This window comes from Hyaloscypha bicolor (genome assembly GCF_002865645.1).
Source record: "Hyaloscypha bicolor E unplaced genomic scaffold K444scaffold_53, whole genome shotgun sequence".
In the NCBI taxonomy this organism is placed as follows: Eukaryota; Fungi; Ascomycota; class Leotiomycetes; order Helotiales; family Hyaloscyphaceae; genus Hyaloscypha; species Hyaloscypha bicolor.
The window spans coordinates 3,057,617-3,076,613 of record NW_020194555.1 but is presented as its reverse complement, the minus strand read 5'-3'; the positions used below and the strand labels follow the sequence as shown (position 1 = coordinate 3,076,613).

The window sequence follows — 18,997 nt, the reverse complement described above, 5'->3', positions numbered from 1 at the left end:
ACCGAACTCCTCTGAAAGTGCTTGCCAAAACTCAGGGCCGATCAAGTACATGCCAGGGCTGATTCTTTCAACCAAACCCTGTCGTTCGGCTCGGATCATAACAACCAGCCACTCTGCCTTGGACGCCAGGTCGCCTGTGCCAAGACCAGATAGTTGGAGGGCTTCCATAGAGCTCATTTGTTGCGTTCCACCTTGGCCCATTTGAGGCCGTTGCATGCCAGGCATCTGGTGTCGTTGCATGCCAGGCATCTGAGGTCGCTGCATGCCAGGCATCTGATGTCGATGCATGCAAGGGCGCCGGGGGAAACCGGGTGGTGGGAAACGATTGTTCATAGTGTTGGCTATGAGTTTTCTTAGTGTTTGAGGAGTAAGTTGTTACCTTGTTGTGTGTCTTTGGAAAGATCAAGTTGAAAGTTGGTGAGAATGGAGAAGGTGGTTGAGAGGACCTCAATGGGAACAAGGCGTTCTTAAATAAACATTTTGCTGAGCTGAGGCGAGCTCTGTGATTCTCAAGACTGCCATCACTGAATGGGAAATATCTCGATTTGCATGTCTGATTCGCTATGACAGTGAATGAATGCATAGGAGCTGATGTGGTTTCTTTAACTAAGTCTGTGAATAGAAACTGTCTCAGTCGAGGTGCTTCGGGCTGTTGTGGGTGTGAATACATCGTATTTCACCTCATGTGACAAGACGGAGCAGGCGTCATTGATGCTCATTCATTAGAATGTCACAATTTATTTTCCTCCTTTGATGCACAAGCCAGAAATAAAGAGGAAGGATCAAGTGACGAGACGATTGTCATGAATTGTCAGGACAAGGTAAAACTTCGGAGTGGAAAAATGATTCTGCTATTAACACATCCGATTGGCTGCCTGCGAATTCAGGGGCTCGGTAAATTACAAACTGCCGAGCAAACAAGATCTAATCATGGCAAGCATGGCTCTTCACATGCATTATTAATTGGGCAATGTGAAATGCCAAGTGTTCCTCAAATCTTTTTTGCATTTCGAAATGTCGTGCATGCGGGGTCCGGCGGCAACCGTTTTGAAACATCCAAATGAGGAAGGTGGGTTGGATGCACACTCATTTGCACAATGGTCACTTCGATCTACAGTAGATCAATCTGCCAATTTGATTCGATAAGAGATAATTCACCAGGTCTGACTCGCTTGCAAGTATGCTTAAACTTACAACAGCTGCCGAGGAAGCCTTCTCGAAGAAGTGTGTACTTCGGAAAGGGTACCAGATACGGAAGCTGAAGCTGAGCGCCAAGAGGAGTGATAGAGGCGTGTGGGAGAGGGGTAGATTGATTGCTGGATAACAAGAAGTGCCAAGTAAGGGAGGCCTTATCGTTCGAGGTATTGCAGGAAGAGGAGTGCTGCTGGATGTGAGTATAACTTCAGAGCATATCCTCAGGGAGAGGCTATCGTAAACTCAACTATCGAGTACGCTTCTCACTTTATCTCTTGGAGTCAGTTTCACCGAGGGACCTTGAATCAAGATGCATTCTTTCATGGTGTTAAGCGCTCTTCTCCTCTCAACTGGAGTCGTCTCCACGCCTCTTCCTGCACCAACGGGAATCCCCACAACCGCGGCTGCCAAAACGGAACTTGCAGCACTGACTGTCGCAGCTCAAGGATCTCAAGATGGCTACAGCAGAGATCTGTTCCCACACGTATGCACAACCTCGCTGCTTTGCTTCCATTTCTGTAAGCAACACTGACTCCAATATCGTTCAGTGGATCACCATCTCCGGTACTTGCGATACACGGGAGACTGTTCTCAAGCGTGACGGCACCAATGTTGTGACCTCCAGCGCTTGCGCCGCTACAAGTGGGACTGTAAGAGCAACTTAGTTCCTTAAGTTCTTTGTTATCGATTTTTGAAATACTCCCTCCTCATCTTATGCACTCCCAACACCGCCCGAAAGAGCTTAGTTTTACATATTTTGCTGAAATTGTACTCCTTATACATTCCGAATTGAGAAGTTACTGATACCCCGTTATCCAGTGGGTCAGTCCATATGACGGAGCCACCTGGACTGCAGCCAGTGATGTGGATATTGACCACTTGGTGCCATTGAGCAATGCCTGGAAGGTAAATACCTCCGGAAAGTAAAGCATTTGGAAGAGCATGCAACTGACAGAGTGTGCAGAGTGGTGCATCCGCTTGGACTACAGCTCAGAGGCAGACTTTTGCCAATGACCTTACGCACCCGCAACTCCTTGCCGTCACTGATAATGTGAATGAATCCAAGGGAGACTCAGGTCCTGAAGATTGGAAACCGCCGTTGAGTAAGTGCCTGCCTGCAAATGGTGGGATGAAAGCTGACCCACTCGTCCAGCCTCATACTGGTGCACATATGCGAAGATGTGGGTTAAAGTAAAGTCAGTTTATGACTTAACCATCACATCTGCTGAGAAGACGGCCTTGACAACAATGTTGAACACGTGCTAGGCGGTGAAATTTGCCGCAAAGGGTGCGTGAGATGTCCGGCATTCGCTTCTCGTAAACTGCTGTTATTCGGGGGGTTGGTGATTGGTCCTTGGGCTGAGCGATGGTTGCCTCTTGTGATGGTAAGGGGGAAAGATGAATAAATATGCTGCATGATCAACCCGGTTGGAAGAAACAGGCTGCTGTGCATGAGTAGGCTCGATGATGAATAACGGAGAGACGTCCTAATTGACCTCTGATTTATCTTATGAATGAGCTGAATCACGTTGATATTGTGAGTTCCTTCTGATTGTAGAGAGCGATAACGGAGTTGGGGCCATTCACCCCGAAGGCTATTTACCTAAATAAAGTAAACACGCTCCTTGCGCAACCAGAATCTCCCACCATCGCGACCACAACATTCGACCAAGCTGACCAAAGTTGGCCACAACCTGCCCTTTCGCTATTAATTGTCAAACGTAGTCCTTGCTGAAAATACTTCAACAGTTGCACTCCAACTCCAAGGTCTGTCGGGGAGAGTAAACAAGATGGGTCTGCTCTCCTCTCTCACCTGGACCGGCATTGCCGTTATCCTCTTCCTCTATTTGGCTGCCTACGGAATTGCTTTGGTACTGTATCGCCTCTACTTCCATCCCCTGGCAGACTTCCCTGGCTCTGTCATGGCTCGCTCGACCTTCTTGTACGAGTTCTACCACACCTACTTTCGCGAGGGCTCGTACTACCTTAGGGTCAAGGACATGCACAAGAAATATGGTAGGCGCAAAATACCATCCGTTTGGGAAGAGCGACTCAGCTGTATTTAGGCCCCGTCGTTCGCATTACACCAGATGAACTCCACGTCGATGACCCCACGTTCTACAACACTGTCTTCGTCTCCTCATGCGCCCGAAAGACTGAGAATTACCCAAGAGCTAGTGAGGGAACCGGATTCGAAGGTAGACTGCACGAACAACTACGCAAGCCCATGCTGACGAGACGAATTAGACATGGTTGCCATCTCCAAATCCCATGACATGCACCGTTCTGCTCGTGGAGTCCTTAATCCGTTCTTCTCGAAGGCTAAGATGAAGTTGATGGAAGACAGAGTTTTGAACCGAGTACGAACAATGTGCACAAAATTCAGAGTAATTCGGGGCACAGGCAAAGTCGTCAACATTACAAATGCCATTAACTCCTTGACAACTGGTAAGAAACTCTCCCCAGAAACATCAAATGTTTCGCTAAAACTTCTCATTTAGATGCGGTCTCTTCGATGATTTTCGCATACCCCAGCGACTATCTAGGAGCTTCTGATTTCAACGAAGTTTATTTCGCAAATCTGAAGCGCGGTATCATGAGTGTGCCTATCTTTGCTGTTCTTCCATGGTTTGCCAAGTCTGTTCTTCAAATCGTGATGAACTTCCAGTTATCCTTGCTGACTTTCAAGAGGGTGTTCACCGCGCCATTTCTAAAGTATGCTGTTGAGAAAGCAACAGGTTGGAGAGTCTGGGATGACGCAAGTATATCCACTCAATATTCAGGGGCCGGGGACTAACCGCAGAACAGAAAGCTCAACGCGAAATCTTGAGGACGAGACTTCGCCCAAACGGCCAAGGAGGAGCCAGACACGGTACGACACTCCTTGGGTATCTAGCCCGCAGTAACATCCAACAAGCTCTATTTGGTCGGGGAGGGTTTTGCCGCTTGGCTCAGGTATTTTGGTTCTGAGCAAACACAGAACTCCTGCTAATCCAGCAACTCAACAGCTCATCCAGCAGGCCGGTACACATAACGTCTCGTACACAATATCTGCAATAATCACTCACCTACTTCTCAATCCAACGAAGTTGCAGATCATGCGTGCCGAGCTTGGCCCCGTGTTTGCAAATACTGATTTCCTACCTGGTGTACCCTCGAGAAGCTGCCCTACCTTACAGCAGTCATCAAGGAAGGCCTGAGGTCAGCTTTTCTTTTCTCTTGTATCGGTCGTCAACTAACTTTGCATTTCAGAATGGCAATGGGTGCAATGAACCGCTCCGCGCGTGTATCCCCCTACGAAGATCTCCAATACGGCAAATGGATCCTCCCAAAGGGCTTTCCGGTCTCGATGTCTTCTTACTGGATGCACAATGATCCCAATGTCTTCCACAATCCCGAAATATTCATGCCAGAGAGATGGCTGTGTGGTCCAGATGAGCTGAAGATGATGAATGGCTCCTTTGTTCCTTTTTCGCGAGGCTCACGAGGCTGTTTGGCCCGAAAGTACATCAACGTCATCAATCTATTTGCCTCTTCACCGCCTTCTGCTTTTGGTCAGAGACTGACAACGTGAATTACAGTTTGGTATGGATGCTAAACTACCACATCTTGGCTCAACTTTTCCGCCCTGGAGCTTTTGACATGCAATTGTATGAAACCGATGAGTCGGACGTCGTTCCTGCTCACGGATATCTATTTGTTATGCCAAAGATTAGCTCTAAGGGTGTTCGGGCCACTATCCATTGAGAGATAGAAGTAGCGGCCTAATAATCTATTTTCATCTGATGCCTAGACGGGTTGGTCGCTCTTATGTTTCTTTGGTTCTGGGATTAGAAGATAAAGGATATGCCTCTTCGGGTGAATGAGCTGAGGTGTGATCATGGCTGCTGCCTAGAGATCTTCCAATAATAGAAAAGATGCACTTTGAACATTTAGACTTCCTTTCTTGCAATGGCCCCAATCCGTGGCAGGGTTAAAACAACAACAAAGCTTCGCTGTGATTGAACCACTTGCTCTAATGCTAATCATCTATCGTATCTAAAAAATATCCCGGGAATAAACACAAAGAATTTTGACTTCTACATCACCTGAAGGCGTTACTGATCCCTCATTGCTCCTTCTTCTGCTAGGATGCCTTCTTCTCCTCTCTCATCGTCTTCCATCTCATGAAGTAGCAACACAGCGGGAAAAATGCTGTATTAACTGCACACCACGCAAACAAGATCCCGAAATTGAGTCCAATCCTCGAATGGACATCGAAAAGGATCCTTCTACTTGCGTCGACAACTATTTTCATCAGCTATCCCTCTCACCAGGGCTCGGATCGGGACTTACTGTTATGCAGCGGCCACGCATAGCCCCAGAAATAAAACCTCGGCGCAAGCGTAATGCTATAAAAAGACGTGCTTACATTACTGATGACCCAAAAGATCAGCCAGAACGCCGTCCATGGCATGCCAACCACCATGGCCACATTCTCGCATGCCAAACCAAGCGCGATCATGCCGACGTAGTTGACCATCCAATACACCGGAAAACTGCCGTAGTGGTAGGCGGTGGTGGGGTTTACGACTTCGGTCGGAGAAGATGGGGTCGATGAGAAAGGGATCTGGAAGGCGAGCGAGATGAGGGAGTAGGAGAGGGAGAGGAAGAGGTAGGCTGTTACTGTTGCTAGCCAGCGCCAAATTATCAGCTGGTAGAATTTGAGGGGTCGGTGGCCTTGTGGTTCGATATATTTCATGTGGATGGGTAGGTAGAAGGTGAAGGAGAAGAAGGCGATGATTATTAGGTAGATGAGGCCGATTGTTATTGCTGGGGTGGCGGTTTGAGGGAAGAAGGGGCGCAGGTTGAAGATTGAGAAGCCGATGGCGGGAGAGAAGGCTTGGGGTGCGGACTGGATGTTGGTGAGAATTGAGGGGTCGGTGGAGGCTCGTGAGAGGACTTGGTTTGCCCACATTCGGCCAAAGGAGGTTGTGACTTGGATTTGGAATTGTTGGAGTTGGGGGACGACGTAGTTGTCGAGTGTATTCTCATCTCTTGCTTCTACATATACCACTTGAGCCACGCCCATTGGGTCGTATGAAGAATTTCCGTTGTTGACAGCATCCTGGAGGAGAGCTGTTGCGTTTGCGTTTATGATAATAGCTGCCCAAGCCTTTTCATCGTATACGGCTTGACGAACAGCCATGGGATCGAACCCGAAGACTGAGGCTGGCTGACTTTGCCATCCTACGGTTCCACTGGGTGCGAGCAGTGACTGAGCAGTCTGGACGATCATAGGGCCAACAACCGGGGTGACATCCGTGTATGGAGTAACTTGGCCATCAAAATCGACAACGAACACGACGAGGGAAGAGAGGTTGTCCTCAACGTGGAAAAGAACAGCCCAGTATAATGACAGGACCGCGAGAATGAAGGTGCAAAGAATAAGGGCTAGATGGAGGTTCGTCAGGCATCTTGGTAGAAATATGGGTTTCTAACGGAAGGTGGAGGGTTTGCATCTTAACGTAAATCGTCACCTACTGGTAATTCCCCAATTCTTGAAGACATCCAACCTCACGGCTCTCAATTCTTTGTTCCAAAATCCAATTGGGCCACCGCCGTTTTGCTCTTCTTTCTTTCCACTCTCACCTCCATCAGCTTCATTCTGTTGTCTCTGATCATTGTGCTCAGGCTCAAACTGGAGCGTATCATCGTCGGAACTCCTTGGCATATTATCCGAAGTTGATGTCAATGTGAGATTATTCTTCGGAAATACAATTACTAGAAAGATATATCTTGCATGAGGTGGGGGCGGGATATTAAGTAAACAGAAATTCTGCTCTTGTATGAGCACGCCAAGATTTACTTTTCCACAAAGCCGGAGTGACGGATTGACCCTAAACGGCGTACAAACCGAATTTGCAGGGTTCCATCTATGTTTAACTCTTTTGCGGCTAGACGTCGCAAGTAGGAAAGGGTCATTAGTGAAGTCGTGATGCCATCGCGATAGTGATGACATCAATCAACCGCCACGTGCGCCGAGATCCCACTCGCGCGGGAGATTTGCGTATCGGGCTCGCATTATCGAGATCTCTTTTAAAGAAGCAAGGAAATTGTAGGGTCTGCGAAAGAATTGCTTGAAGTGCCGATTTTGATTTCGTGAAGATGGCGAGTTGGCAATGCCGTCGGACTTCCGTTTGGGAAAACTTCTCCGAAACGAAGGATCCCCAATATTTAATTCGATGCCCGAGCTGTGGGGCGAGTAATCGCAATAGCTCATGTCCTGCTTCAGGGGCTTCATTGATTTTCGTTTCATTTTCTCTCTCATCTAGATATTCCTCATCATGATTCAGAATTTCCAGACCACTTTCTTCCTGATGTAAGACAGCATAGTGCTCAACCTCGCCGTTTTGAAAGGCTCACCACCATAAAATATGATATCCGCCCATTTCCCAGACCTCATGCTCGCAGCCATTCATTCATCAAAATCAGCCGCCTCCGGGCTGATATGCAGAACTCGCTACGAAGAACAGTTCAATGCTCTGTAAGCAAAGTATTATGGCATCCTAATCAGACCTACCACAGGCCTTCCTATGCTTCCGATCAAATACCATTTTTGAAAAAGAAAAGAAAAAATTGATGCTGATAAATCTCTAAAACACGTCGTTTCATTCGTTCGTTCACGCAAGTAATTCGACATCCAAACCAATAGAACGCATGAAGAGATTGACGTTAGCCAATCGTTGGCTCGACATCGCCGGGGGAAGAGTCTTCGCCAGGGCAACGGTCTCCATGACACGGTCCTTGACAGCCATCACAAGACGCTGCTGCTGCTCGGGGCTAGCACCGATGCCGATAGCGGCTAGGAATTGCCATACGTAAATGTCCTCACCAGTGTTGACCGTGCCGGGAAAGATATTCGGCAGTGTGGACTCGAGCGCGTCGAAGAAAGTGTTGTAGGTATTAACCCTGCAGATTATTAATGAAGTCCGCAAGCGTGGTTGCATACAACTCACCATTGATCCCACTCCTGGTCATTGACACTACCGTTCTGTTTGATAAGCTCCGCGCGACTCAAAACCATCGTCAACATGCTGACTCCAATTCTGGTCCGAGCGATCAGGTCGACGTTCCTCTTGAGAATAAGACCCAAAACACCTGTGACAATATCCAATCCAGCTTCATTGAGTAATCCGAAAAGCGACGGCATCACATTCAACGAGAAGTACTCGACGTTCTCGCGAATACCAGCAGCTAATTGTATTTCACCGGGCAATAACAAAGCCTGACGAACGACATCAAGTTGATCGAGATGAACAACAATCATGGTGAGAATGGTGGTTTGTTGCTCTGGCGAGATGTGGCGGAAGACTCTTGGAATAGCTTTCTTTCCCTTGCTGAAAGAGAGGATAGCAATGAATGGATGAACTGTGGTGGCGCCAATTGGCTCGTGAACCTTCAATTGCTGCCACAATTGTTGGTTGAGTTTCTGTGCCTTGGCTCGCCAGTCCATATGGAGACCGACGAGCTCTGGATTGAGATCGTCAGTGAGTGGAGAGGGTATGCGGCGGTCATGATCCTCCATCAGCAGCAGAGTGTTGTAGACATTTTCGATATCAGTCAAAACTGTCTTTCTGTCACTACCACTAACACCTGCCGCATGGGCTCTACGGTCACGAGCGGCGCTTCCAGGCCTCTGTGCGTCGGTGCCACTCTCGGTTCGCTTGATATTCAGTAAGGGCTTCGGAGTCTTTGCATTGCTGAAAGAAATCTTGCCCAAGCTTCCTTCGATAACCAGCTGCTTATTTTTCGGCTTATTCTTGGCAGCTTCAACGGCTCGCTGAACTTGCTGCTCCATGCGCTGCATGTGGTTGTCGCCTCCCCGAGCCTGTCGTCGCACGCCACCATGTCGACCTCCAGTCTGAAACAGATATGTTTGGGCAAAGTTACTCAATGGTTGACCAGGATGTTGACGAGGTCCACCTCGGATTTGGTTATGAACCTGATAGTAGAAATCTTCAGAGAGACCCGAGTCCGTTCCATGCTCGTTAGGGTTGCCAGTTGCAGTTACAAGCTGCTGGAGCTGGATTCGAGTAATGAAGTTCTTATCTTGGGGAGTCATGAGACCATTGTCCTTCGAGAGCAAGAAGATCTTGTGGTTTCGTTTTGCACGCTTAGCATCTTCCATCAAGAAGGCAGCTCTCTCCTCTTCCGACAGGCCTGCAAGCTGTTGTGGGTGAGTGATAATGTGACGTGAACCAGAGGGGCGGGAGTGATGACCGGGATGCTGGACAGCAGGAGCTGGTCTCTGTTCGGCCGAATAGCGGTTGGGATTTTGCAAGATTTGCGTGGGCTGAGATGGAGCTGCAGGCTGAGCAGGAGGTGCTTGGCCCCTTTGCAAGATTTGGGTTGGCTGAATTGGAGGTGTTGCACGAGGCTCTTCTCTCGGGGGACCGCTGACTGGGATCGGATGTTGTTGGGTTTGCTGGGAATGATACTGATGCTGCTGCGGAGGAGGTTGTTTATACTGCGATTGATGTGCTTGTTGTTGCATTGCTGATTGAGCGGGCGCTGGTTTCTGAGCTTGAGCACGCATAGCAGCTTCGACTTCCTCGAGGCTCATCATCTTTCGTCCACCAGGAGCTAGACCAGGCGTAGCAGGAGACTCGGGAGCTGGCGCGGGGGCAGCACGCTTTGGCGCAACACCCCACAAAGTCGGGTCAACCTGCATCTCGGGGACATACTCTGGCTCCTTGTAACGCTCATATCCAGTTCTTGCCGGCTTGGACAGAGGCTGCGAGAAGTTCGATGCAATCGGGGTAACTCTGGAGACTGGTTGTTGACGAGTAAAGCGAGCCTGCTCCTCAACAATAGCATCTGCGACTTTGGCAGTCTGACCGAAGAAATCAAAGTCCTTGCCCACGGGTTTCGTTGCTCCACCTGCAACGCCACCACCACCGAAGGTATCATCATTAAGAGCATCGTCAGTCTCATCCAATTGATCACCTAGACCATCATATGTATCTTCAAAGTCGAGTCTATTGAATAAGATGTTAGATATCGGAACGTGAGCCGTTGCTGTCCCACTCACGCATCATCGTCATCTTCCTGTCTTGAAAGACCAGCAAATGGGTCTGCTGCTTGTGCAAAGCCAGGCGCGGAGGTATTGTGGCCACGATCGCGGGGCAGGGTTGAGTCGAAGCCAAAGAACGACATGTTGGCGATGCGCTCCGGTTGACTTGGACTGCGGGTGCGGACTTAAATCTGCAGAGCGTCCATTAAGGGAAGTCGACCGAAGAAGAGAAGCGGGGAACTGTATTAGAGATCGTGTCAGCTTGGCAACAATGTAGGTCTGAGGGAAGTAGGTGAAACATCTAGAAAAGCAAAGAGTCGAAACAAGGCGAGGCAGAGGCGAACTGGGGAAATCTTCGAAAACCGGTCATGATTGTCCTAGTCGAAGACCGGCCACATCTGGAGCTTACTCTTGGGTAGTTGAAAGACAGTAGAAGCTGTATCGTATCGTTGTATTTTGTGATGTCGAGATCCCCAATAATTTACAAAGTGGTGATGCGGGTGGTGGGGAAAGCTCGAGAGCCTCCCACTAGTGAGGCTATCGAATACGGTTTAGCGTCTTATTTTTTAAGACTATCAACGCCAAAGCCAGGGGTAGCAGGGAACACGAGTTCCGCTGCAGACCATCAGGGACATTTTAATTGCAAAGAGGAAATAGGCCCTTCTGTCAGCCCACGCGGTTTTCCGCCTCTCTTCGCTAGACACCCCCTTCATTCTCTTCTTCGTCTTTTTCCTTCTTAATCCGACACAGCCAGTGTGTCCTTTAGACCCTCTTTTGGACCTTCCTTGGGATATTTGATCACTCGATTGATTCTTGGGTACCTCATGCCGGGGCTATCTTCAGAGAAGCAGCAACAATCCGAGGGAAATCTACCGAGGATGGCGTCTGGAGGGGCCAGATATCTGAGATATATTCTCTTTGCCTTCTTTGTAGGCCACATCATTGCATTGTCGCCGCGTTTGCCTTGCTAACCAAGAATTAGGGGCTGGCGGTCATCTACTTCATTTCATCTTCCTCGACACCAAGAGTCCCTTCCGACCTACTTGATAACAAGAAGGATTTCACTGGCATACCCACCAAGGCCGGTTCTGATCTGAAGAACACGACACCGAATACAGCTGGGGGTCTTGCTCCTGCCACCAATGATGGACCTCGAATGAATGCGACATTCGTCACGTTGGCACGAAACTCAGACTTATGGGAGATTGCGCGATCAATTCGTCAGGTGGAGGACCGATTCAACAGGAAGTTCCATTATGATTGGGTATTCTTGAACGACAAGCCCTTCGACGCAACATTCAAGAAGGTCACTACGTCATTGGTATCTGGCACCACTCACTATGGAGAAATTCCCAAGGAACATTGGTCTTTCCCAGACCACATTGATCAAGAGAAGGCCCGCAAGGTTCGTGAGGATATGGCCCAACGGAAGATTATCTATGGAGACTCTATCAGCTACCGTCATATGTGCCGATTCGAATCTGGCTTCTTCTTTCAGCAACCATTGATGCTTAACTACGAATGGTACTGGCGAGTTGAGCCAAGCGTAGAGCTTTTCTGTGACATTGACTACGACGTCTTCAAATTCATGGCCGATAAAAAGAAGAAGTACAGCTTCGTGCTAAGCCTATACGAATACGTGGAGACTATCCCTACTTTATGGGACAGCACCAAGAAGTTCATGAAGGCGCATCCCGAGCACATTGCCAAGGACAATTCTATGGGATTTTTGAGTGACGATGGCGGAGAGACGTACAATCATTGTCATATGGTAAGTGAATGTGAAATATCCTGAAGTTCTTGCTAATCATATTCCAGTGGTCCAACTTTGAAGTTGGTAACCTCAATTGGCTGCGATCGAAAGCCTACACCGACTATTTCGAATCTCTTGACCAGGATGGTGGATTCTTCTACGAGCGTTGGGGCGACGCTCCAGTACATTCGATTGCTGCCAGTCTTCTCCTGAACAAAGATGAAATCCACTTCTTCGAGGACATCGCCTACTACCACGTTCCATTTACCCATTGCCCAACCAGTGACAAGCAGAGGTTGGAACTGAAGTGTCACTGCAATCCAAAGGATAACTTCGACTGGAAGGGATACTCTTGTAAGCCTCCCTACTTTCCTTCTTTCCAAAACCCCACTAACTGATAACAGGTACATCACGATTCTTCGATATTAACGGGATGGAAAAGCCAGAGGGATACGAAAATCAACAAGACTAATAAACACATCACTTGATGTTCTTCTACGGGGATAGCAGTTCATAGGGTTGGCTTGAGGATCTTGTCATTGTGCATGGTCGGGAACGGCGGCGTTGGTTTGAAAGATTAGCCTTGTGGCTCTGTAGATATAGGTCTCTTGGATTGGACGATTAACGCAATCGGGCCCGGAACAGAAGGCAATCAATCATCTTGTCTAAATTCAATTTCCCTGTGATCCTTGCTAGACAGGTTTCGTTGCCCAGATTTACCTCAACGGGTCAAATCTTGGAGTCGTGTTTATCTAACCAGACATCACTCCGACACAGACCGAAAAGCAGGAAATGTAAGTGATTTCAAATATTTCATTCTGTGCATAAAATTACAGACATACGAAGGGTATCATCATATCATAAAACCTTCGCCGCTCAAATGCCCCAACTCAAACCGTGGACAATAACGCCAAACTCCGGCACCTGTTCGACCCCATTCAACATTCTACTCCTCACGGCTCTTCCGCCTTTGATGCCTCAACTGGCCCGGACTATGCAGAATCGGCACATCCTCCCCAATAACCTCATCAAGCTGATACCTCGGCCGCGCCTCATCCTCCGCTGTCCTCCCTACCGCACCGCCAAACCCCGCAACCAACCTACTCTCCCTCAACTCCATCGGCGGACCGCCAAACTCCTCTTCCCCCTCCCCACTACGTCTTCCAGCATCAACAACATCAAAACTAAACCCCCTCACGGGATTTGATCCCAGCGGTGTGATCCTCTCTCCCATCCGTTCCCTGAACGCCTCACTCCTCGCCTCCCTATCTTCAGTTCGATAGTTCCCCGTCAAGCCGGTAATGCCCATCCCGATGCCCGTGCCGCCGATCCCGCCCGGCAAAACGCCGGAACTGATAAGTGTATCGCGACCCAAATCCCCGTCTCGCAGTCGTTCCGCAATCGCATTGTTGAAACCGCGTGAGAAATCGTCGATCTCGCTTCCTCCCCCTGAACCAACTAACGGTGTCTCCTCCCTCGTAGCTAAGTCTCGTTCCTGGGAGTCCTGGGATTGGCGATTAGGTGGGAAATACGGCGTATGCGGCGCATTCGTATACGGATGGTGTGGGTCCGCTGCCCCAGCGTATGCGTATGTATCGGGGAAAACTAAAGTCCCAGGATGCGGATGATGGTGAGGGCCAGCGGTGATGGTGGTTACGGTGGTTGTCAGGCCAGAGCGGTGCTGCATGAAGTCGTCTGGGGTGTCGTAAGAAGGGTTGCCGATGCGTTGGAAGGGCCCGCTGGCGGGGGGTTGGCTCACGGAGGAGTTGTGGCTGCTGATGAAGGGGCCGGCGCGGTAGTGGTGCCTGGATTGGTGGCGTCTGTAGAGGAAGAAGGCCAGTGCTAGGAGGGCTGCCAGGAAGGCGACGCCGCCGATTGTACCGCCTGTTATTGCACCAATATTCTTTTTGGGGGGAGGAGAGGGCGTGTTTGTTGGTGTAGTGGTGGGAGAGACGTTACTTGTCGGGGCGGGGGTTGTGGATAGGCTCGAGGTGGTAGTTGCAGAGGTCGTGGGTGTGGAGTTTACTCCCGTATAAACGATTTGGAGAAACACACTTGAAGGTTGTCCGTAATATGACGTTAAAATCGATGTAGCTTCCCATGATGAGCCACAGCTATATTGGTAATATCCTCCTGGGTAAGTGTTTCGATAGCATACTGAAGAGCCCGTACTGTAACGAAGTTAGCTTGAGTTTGCAGAGTGGGAAGTGCTTCGCGCGTACCATGTGTAGATGCCACTATCTGCCAGGCCCGAATTCTGATTCCATGCTGAAGACTGGCTATTCACACAACTTGTATAGACACCACTCGTGCAAGCTCCGGATGTAGTACAGCACCCCACATACCCATGTATGGTATCATGTATACACGACGAACCGCTCGCGCACTGGACAGGCTGTCCCAAATTTCCCCCAATCCATCCGCAAACATTCACATCCACAGAGCTCCTCTTGAACAAATTCGCAGGATCTGCTGGTATTCTAGTCGGCACTGGCGACCAAGCATCAGGCTGGTATGCATTTGTAGGCTGAGGTCCTGGCCAGGGAAGCGCGTTGCTCACGCCCAGCGCGACAGAGAAAAGCAGGATGATCGACGAAGCAGGCATCGCGAAAATATTGAAACCCATTGCAGATGAAGAAGGAACGACATGAAGGAGGCTCTGGGAGAAGGAGGAATATAACACGATCAGCAAATTACCCAGAGTGGGTCGTTGGAACTATTAGGAGCTCCCTCTTAACCTTGCGCCGCAGAGGCTGACATGAAGGCCCAAGGACTCCCGCCGCCTTGGGCGAAAGATGAAATGAACCCAGAGGGTGAGAGTTGTCAGCTTTGCGATTGGAGGACAGGAAAAGGACTGTAAGGGTTGCGGGGAGAGGACCACTCAGCATGCATCGGTAGGGGGCTGTGGGCTCTCTTCCAGGGGCTGAGGCATCGCCGGAAATGCATATTGCAGCATGACGGGGGGCGGAGCTGACAGGCACGAACCGGAGCACGCGAAACTCTGGTGTTGGGGTTCGCCTTCTACCTTGCGACAAGAATCCTCAGTCCTGGCGTCAAGGAAAAAGAGGATCTGGAATATGCGAACAGACTCTGAGATATCGTGCTCAGAAGTCCAGTGCTCAGCTTGGTCTGCCTTTTGGTAGAGTTTCAGATTTGGAATTCGAGATTTGGCGGCACTCGCTTGAGGAATAGCAGCCGCTGTGAAACCTTGTTACCAGTAACACTTCGTATCTGTGGTCCAGCCACTTAATCGACATCTCAAGAAGATCGTCGATTCATGGTTGACCAGGTACGATCAACCATGAGGATCTTGAAGCGGAAATTTGTTGGAAACGATGTCGATTGGCCGCATGGGCGACTAGAGAAGGCTGGACAAGCGTCACAACCCACAGCCCTAAGTTTGTATTTTCGACGGCTTGGAAAACGATCGTCCCCGGGTGTGTGACACTGCTTGCTTTGGCCAGGGTTAGACTTCCAAGGCAAATGGCACACGCTATTCCGGGGTCGACCTGCTCTGGCCATCGAGGACTTCGAGCGCGTAGCCGCGAGACGCGATTGGGACCAGTGGTCACAAGGAGGACCACGAGGAGGATCGCAAGAAGAGGTTGGAGACGTGGAGTGCAAGACCCAGTGGTCTAATACCTTTTCATCCCAAGCCATCCACCAAGAAAGTACCTGTAGCGCGTTCCTGGCTCTGACTGCAGGCTGACCAGTGACGCCTCCCCAGGAAGGCCCGTCCGTTACCCGCCAGGCGCAGCCTCCCAAGGCCGGGTCGCATCCTCCATCCAAAATTAGACGCGGTCCACAGAAAAGCCGGATCCTGGCCTTTGAGCGGGTCTTCTCCACTGTTGTCTCCTGCCCAGCGACTTGTGGACCTGACAGCGGGTCGGCCCAGGATAGCGCAGGGCGATCCCGAGTCAAGCTGCTCTCGGGATGTGGCAGCAAGTCAACGCAGGCTTAAAATATATCAAGCTGCAGGCCTCTCACTTCGGACCATTGCTTTCTTCATTCTGGCTGAAGAGCGGTCCTCCTGCAGACCCACGATGAGGTGATTTAGTCATGTGTACCGACTAGAATGGAAGATCTGGTGTTGCTGACAGTGGTAGCGATGCCCTCTCACTCTTTCCAGTTGACCCTGCATCTGGACGCAGTATCATCGAACGCTACATCCGTGAGCCACAGGAAGGAGATCTGTCAAGAGGACAACAGTCGCGCTTCTTACCTTCTGACCGAGCGGTGGCGCATCTCTTGGTTGTGCCTCATGGGCCACATCGTTGCAGTACTAGTAGCCCTAAAGCGAAACGGAAGCCTCCCAGGGCACAGCAGTGTCTGAGAACTGATGCCCAGTGGCTTTAACCTTATGACCTTCAGCACCTCCAACTTGCTGTAATCACACGTCGAGAACTACTTCCCAAACCCCTTTTCCTCTAACGACCCTCTGAGCCTTCTCGTTCGCAACCTGAAGAACGACATCTTCCCTGGTTATATCGAGAACCACTGACTTGATATCCAAATCCCTCTAACCCTCTCTTCAAATCTTTCCACCCTCAACCCGCCTTCCCACTCGGGCTGACACCATCAAAAACACTATCTCGAACCGACACAAACATTAGGAAACTCAAGGATCTGTTGCACATCGTCCATTTTAGCTCAGTTTCCAATCCCCACTAGATCTGCATCTTCCACCCAAAAAGCCTTACCCTAAAAAGCCCAGCTTATCCCAACACCAAGTCCCAGCCTATCAGTCGGTTCCGGCTAAGTACACATCAACCCGAGTACCAACAAACGCTCTACATCTCGCTCTAGCTCGTTCCAACAATAAGGTAGACTATAGTGAACCCCTGCAAGCGGTATATATTTGATATGATATAGTATTCAGTACGTGAGCTATTTGGAAGAGCTATGGTGGGGGTATATAATGTATGAACACGCACCTTCCCTTGCTGATAGGCAAGGCAGGCAAGGGAATCTAGCCGGCGCCAAATAAGGGTAGATTAGTTCATCATCCAATCCAGCCTTCACTCTTCGTTCTAAAATCTCGTCTTGGTATCTTCTTCGCCTCTTCTTCAGCGGCTCTCCTTCCCGTCTGGACATTCCCCAACTCGGACGGCAAACCCGGCTCCCATGCTGAGATCGGGACATCACATGCTATCCTCCATCTGCCTGCTTCGAACTCGCTGCCAACTATCTTTCTCCTGCTTGCCGCCGTCTTTCTCGAGACCCATTCCACGCTCAACCCACTCCCGACTCCCCATCTCGCTGAGTCTGCTCAGCGCTCTCGCAAACGCGAATCTCTCCTCGTCACCGCTAAAAATAGAACTGCTTTTCAGCATCTTCATATTCATTCCAAGATCATCCATCAAGTTCCTCATCGTATCGTCGATATCGTGTCCATCCTCAGCTTGGCCCTTCTTGTCCTCTTTGTCCCGCTGGACACTCTCCTTGACCTCTTCTTTCGAGAGGAAAAGTTGAGTAAGAGGCACGGCCGTGGTGAGTACGAGCTTGGCTCGAGACTCGTACACGGCGTCGATGAAAGTAATGAAGCGGCGTGCTAAGTCTCGCTCACGGTAGGTCATTCCGGGAACGTTGGTCACCACGAAAGCATCGTAGCTGCGCATCAGCTCGATATAATCAGCCGCGCTCGTCGGTCTCCCGATCAGCTCGTCGAACGTGAACATGGCGGCTCTCCCGCTAACTTTCGGGACGTGGATTTCTCGGCCCCATACTCGTTGCGTTTCTGCTCGTGGTTGGTCCTGGTGTGGATCACCCAGGAAGCGGAACCACTTTTCAGCGTGGGAATGGGCGTGCTTGTCCAGTGGAGCGTGGTAGACGCCAGACGGGGGGCGGGGGATATTACGGTAGTCGGTTGGCGAGTCGAGGTTTATAACATGGAGTCTGTTTTTGAGAAGGTTGATACAAGGGATGAAGGATTCTCGCTGGATGCCATTCTTGTAGAGGTCATCTGGGTGACGGTTGGAGGTTGTGACTAGGACAACCCCATGAGACATAAGAGCTTCGAGAAGCCTATGCTTGTTAGTGATGGCATAAGAGGGAAGAGTTGTAACATACCGTCTTAGAATCATAGCATCTGCCACATCTGTACATTGAAACTCGTCAAAGCAAAGAACGTTCCCCTTTTCCGCTATATCTGCTGCCACAAAAGGTACCGCATCAATGTCATTCCCATGCTCCAGCTTCATTTTATGTAACCGTTTATGAACATCCTGCATGAAATTATGGAAGTGGATCCTCGTCTTTGAGTGTACGCTGCTAGGTAGCGTCTCATAGAACAAGTCCATCAACATGGTTTTCCCACTCCCCACGTCGCCATACAAATACAGGCCTCGCGGCAGATTATCTGGAATTTCCTTTAACTTTTGCTCCTTCGGTGTATTTCCAAAAAGGCGTCCAAACATGGACTTGGGTTCTGGTTTAAGGGACTCGATGGTGGGGTGAACAGTTGGTGGCGCGTTGTAACTTCGGAGTTCATCGTGGAGGTGTTGCAAACTCTCTATGATGCCTAAAGCTCATCAATCTCTTATTCGGGGTTTTGCCTGGGTTTCTGACCTCTTTGGTGCTCGTCGTCCCTCAATCGCCCTGCCGCCACCCGAGCCTCGTACTCCTGGATTGGGCCTCTGTCGTCTGGGTTGACTGCCAAGGGAAATTAGTTACATATTGATAACTTACAGAGAGTCGAAATACCATTTTGAACGGTTGCTAAAGTCCGCCTCTGCCCTGCGATGATCGGAGCAGGGAAAACAAGTCTGGTTTGTTGTTCTCTCGGACGCGGATTCGCAGACGTGGTAATTGAGCGCACAACCATCCCCGAGCTTCCCAAACCTCCATACCGCCCGCGAAACTGCTGGTGACATTGTAGACAAAGTCCTGGCCGCGTATTGCCATGTCTCGAAGGGTTCTGAAGTTGCCGCCGCAAAGAGCGGGATGCTGTCGGTCGAAGCTTCATGTTGACGGAAAGCCAAAAAGACTATGCTCCG

General features: G+C 49.9%; 9 protein-coding genes across 9 annotated transcripts; 4 read left to right on the top strand and 5 right to left on the bottom strand.

Moving 5' to 3' along the window:
• Nucleotides 1-1,516: 1,516 nt before the first annotated feature.
• Nucleotides 1,517-2,460, top strand: K444DRAFT_523621 (uncharacterized protein; the record flags this gene model as incomplete). The annotated part of the gene is made up of 5 exons (XM_024874301.1): nt 1,517-1,678; nt 1,743-1,844; nt 2,014-2,100; nt 2,159-2,297; nt 2,348-2,460. 5 exons carry the CDS (start codon nt 1,517-1,519, stop codon nt 2,458-2,460), a joined length of 603 nt encoding a protein of 200 aa, XP_024739794.1.
• A 352-nt stretch (nt 2,461-2,812) lies between these two features.
• Nucleotides 2,813-4,408, top strand: K444DRAFT_586320 (cytochrome P450). Its single transcript, XM_024877968.1, has 4 exons — nt 2,813-3,210; nt 3,261-3,392; nt 3,442-3,642; nt 3,696-4,408. Exons 1-4 carry the CDS (start codon nt 2,985-2,987, stop codon nt 3,989-3,991), a joined length of 855 nt encoding a protein of 284 aa, XP_024739793.1. The 5' UTR covers nt 2,813-2,984; the 3' UTR covers nt 3,992-4,408.
• On the top strand, nt 4,349-4,768 carry K444DRAFT_525149 (cytochrome P450; the record flags this gene model as incomplete). Its single annotated transcript, XM_024874419.1, has 2 exons — nt 4,349-4,395; nt 4,447-4,768. Coding segments are annotated over 2 exons (369 nt in total), but the record flags the coding sequence as incomplete, so codon positions are not given.
• A 397-nt stretch (nt 4,769-5,165) lies between these two features.
• K444DRAFT_586317 (uncharacterized protein) lies at nt 5,166-6,907 on the bottom strand (the record flags this gene model as incomplete). Its single annotated transcript, XM_024877967.1, has 3 exons — nt 5,166-5,481; nt 5,530-6,627; nt 6,718-6,907. The coding sequence occupies 3 exons, from the start codon at nt 6,905-6,907 to the stop codon at nt 5,321-5,323; spliced, it is 1,449 nt and encodes a 482-aa protein (XP_024739791.1). The 3' UTR covers nt 5,166-5,320.
• A 949-nt stretch (nt 6,908-7,856) lies between these two features.
• Nucleotides 7,857-10,392, bottom strand: K444DRAFT_524989 (uncharacterized protein; the record flags this gene model as incomplete). Its single annotated transcript, XM_024874404.1, has 3 exons — nt 7,857-8,145; nt 8,193-10,214; nt 10,268-10,392. The coding sequence occupies 3 exons, from the start codon at nt 10,390-10,392 to the stop codon at nt 7,857-7,859; spliced, it is 2,436 nt and encodes an 811-aa protein (XP_024739790.1).
• A 735-nt stretch (nt 10,393-11,127) lies between these two features.
• On the top strand, nt 11,128-12,474 carry K444DRAFT_642037 (glycosyltransferase family 15 protein; the record flags this gene model as incomplete). The annotated part of the gene is made up of 4 exons (XM_024884694.1): nt 11,128-11,178; nt 11,232-12,020; nt 12,068-12,356; nt 12,407-12,474. 4 exons carry the CDS (start codon nt 11,128-11,130, stop codon nt 12,472-12,474), a joined length of 1,197 nt encoding a protein of 398 aa, XP_024739789.1.
• A 474-nt stretch (nt 12,475-12,948) lies between these two features.
• K444DRAFT_627749 (uncharacterized protein) lies at nt 12,949-14,607 on the bottom strand (the record flags this gene model as incomplete). Its single annotated transcript, XM_024882844.1, has 2 exons — nt 12,949-14,173; nt 14,225-14,607. 2 exons carry the CDS (start codon nt 14,605-14,607, stop codon nt 12,949-12,951), a joined length of 1,608 nt encoding a protein of 535 aa, XP_024739788.1.
• A 595-nt stretch (nt 14,608-15,202) lies between these two features.
• On the bottom strand, nt 15,203-15,869 carry K444DRAFT_352899 (uncharacterized protein). Its single transcript, XM_024872111.1, has one exon. It carries the CDS (start codon nt 15,660-15,662, stop codon nt 15,261-15,263), a length of 402 nt encoding a protein of 133 aa, XP_024739787.1. The 5' UTR covers nt 15,663-15,869; the 3' UTR covers nt 15,203-15,260.
• A 1,274-nt stretch (nt 15,870-17,143) lies between these two features.
• K444DRAFT_524831 (AFG1-like ATPase) lies at nt 17,144-18,825 on the bottom strand (the record flags this gene model as incomplete). Its single annotated transcript, XM_024874386.1, has 4 exons — nt 17,144-18,026; nt 18,072-18,522; nt 18,570-18,653; nt 18,705-18,825. 4 exons carry the CDS (start codon nt 18,823-18,825, stop codon nt 17,144-17,146), a joined length of 1,539 nt encoding a protein of 512 aa, XP_024739786.1.
• Nucleotides 18,826-18,997: the final 172 nt, after the last annotated feature.

What these genes read in the sequence shown, in the direction of transcription:
- K444DRAFT_586320 (XM_024877968.1), top strand. Translation starts at nt 2,985, where the DNA reads ATGGGTCTGCTCTCCTCTCTCACCTGGACCGGCATTGCCGTTATCCTC. An exon ending in GGACATGCACAAGAAATATG is followed by an intron (nt 3,211 to 3,260) that starts GTAGGCGCAAAA and finishes AGCTGTATTTAG; the next exon opens with GCCCCGTCGTTCGCATTACA. An exon ending in CATTAACTCCTTGACAACTG is followed by an intron (nt 3,643 to 3,695) that starts GTAAGAAACTCT and finishes CTTCTCATTTAG; the next exon opens with ATGCGGTCTCTTCGATGATT.
- K444DRAFT_352899 (XM_024872111.1), bottom strand. Translation starts at nt 15,662, where the DNA reads ATGGCTTGGGATGAAAAGGTATTAGACCACTGGGTCTTGCACTCCACG.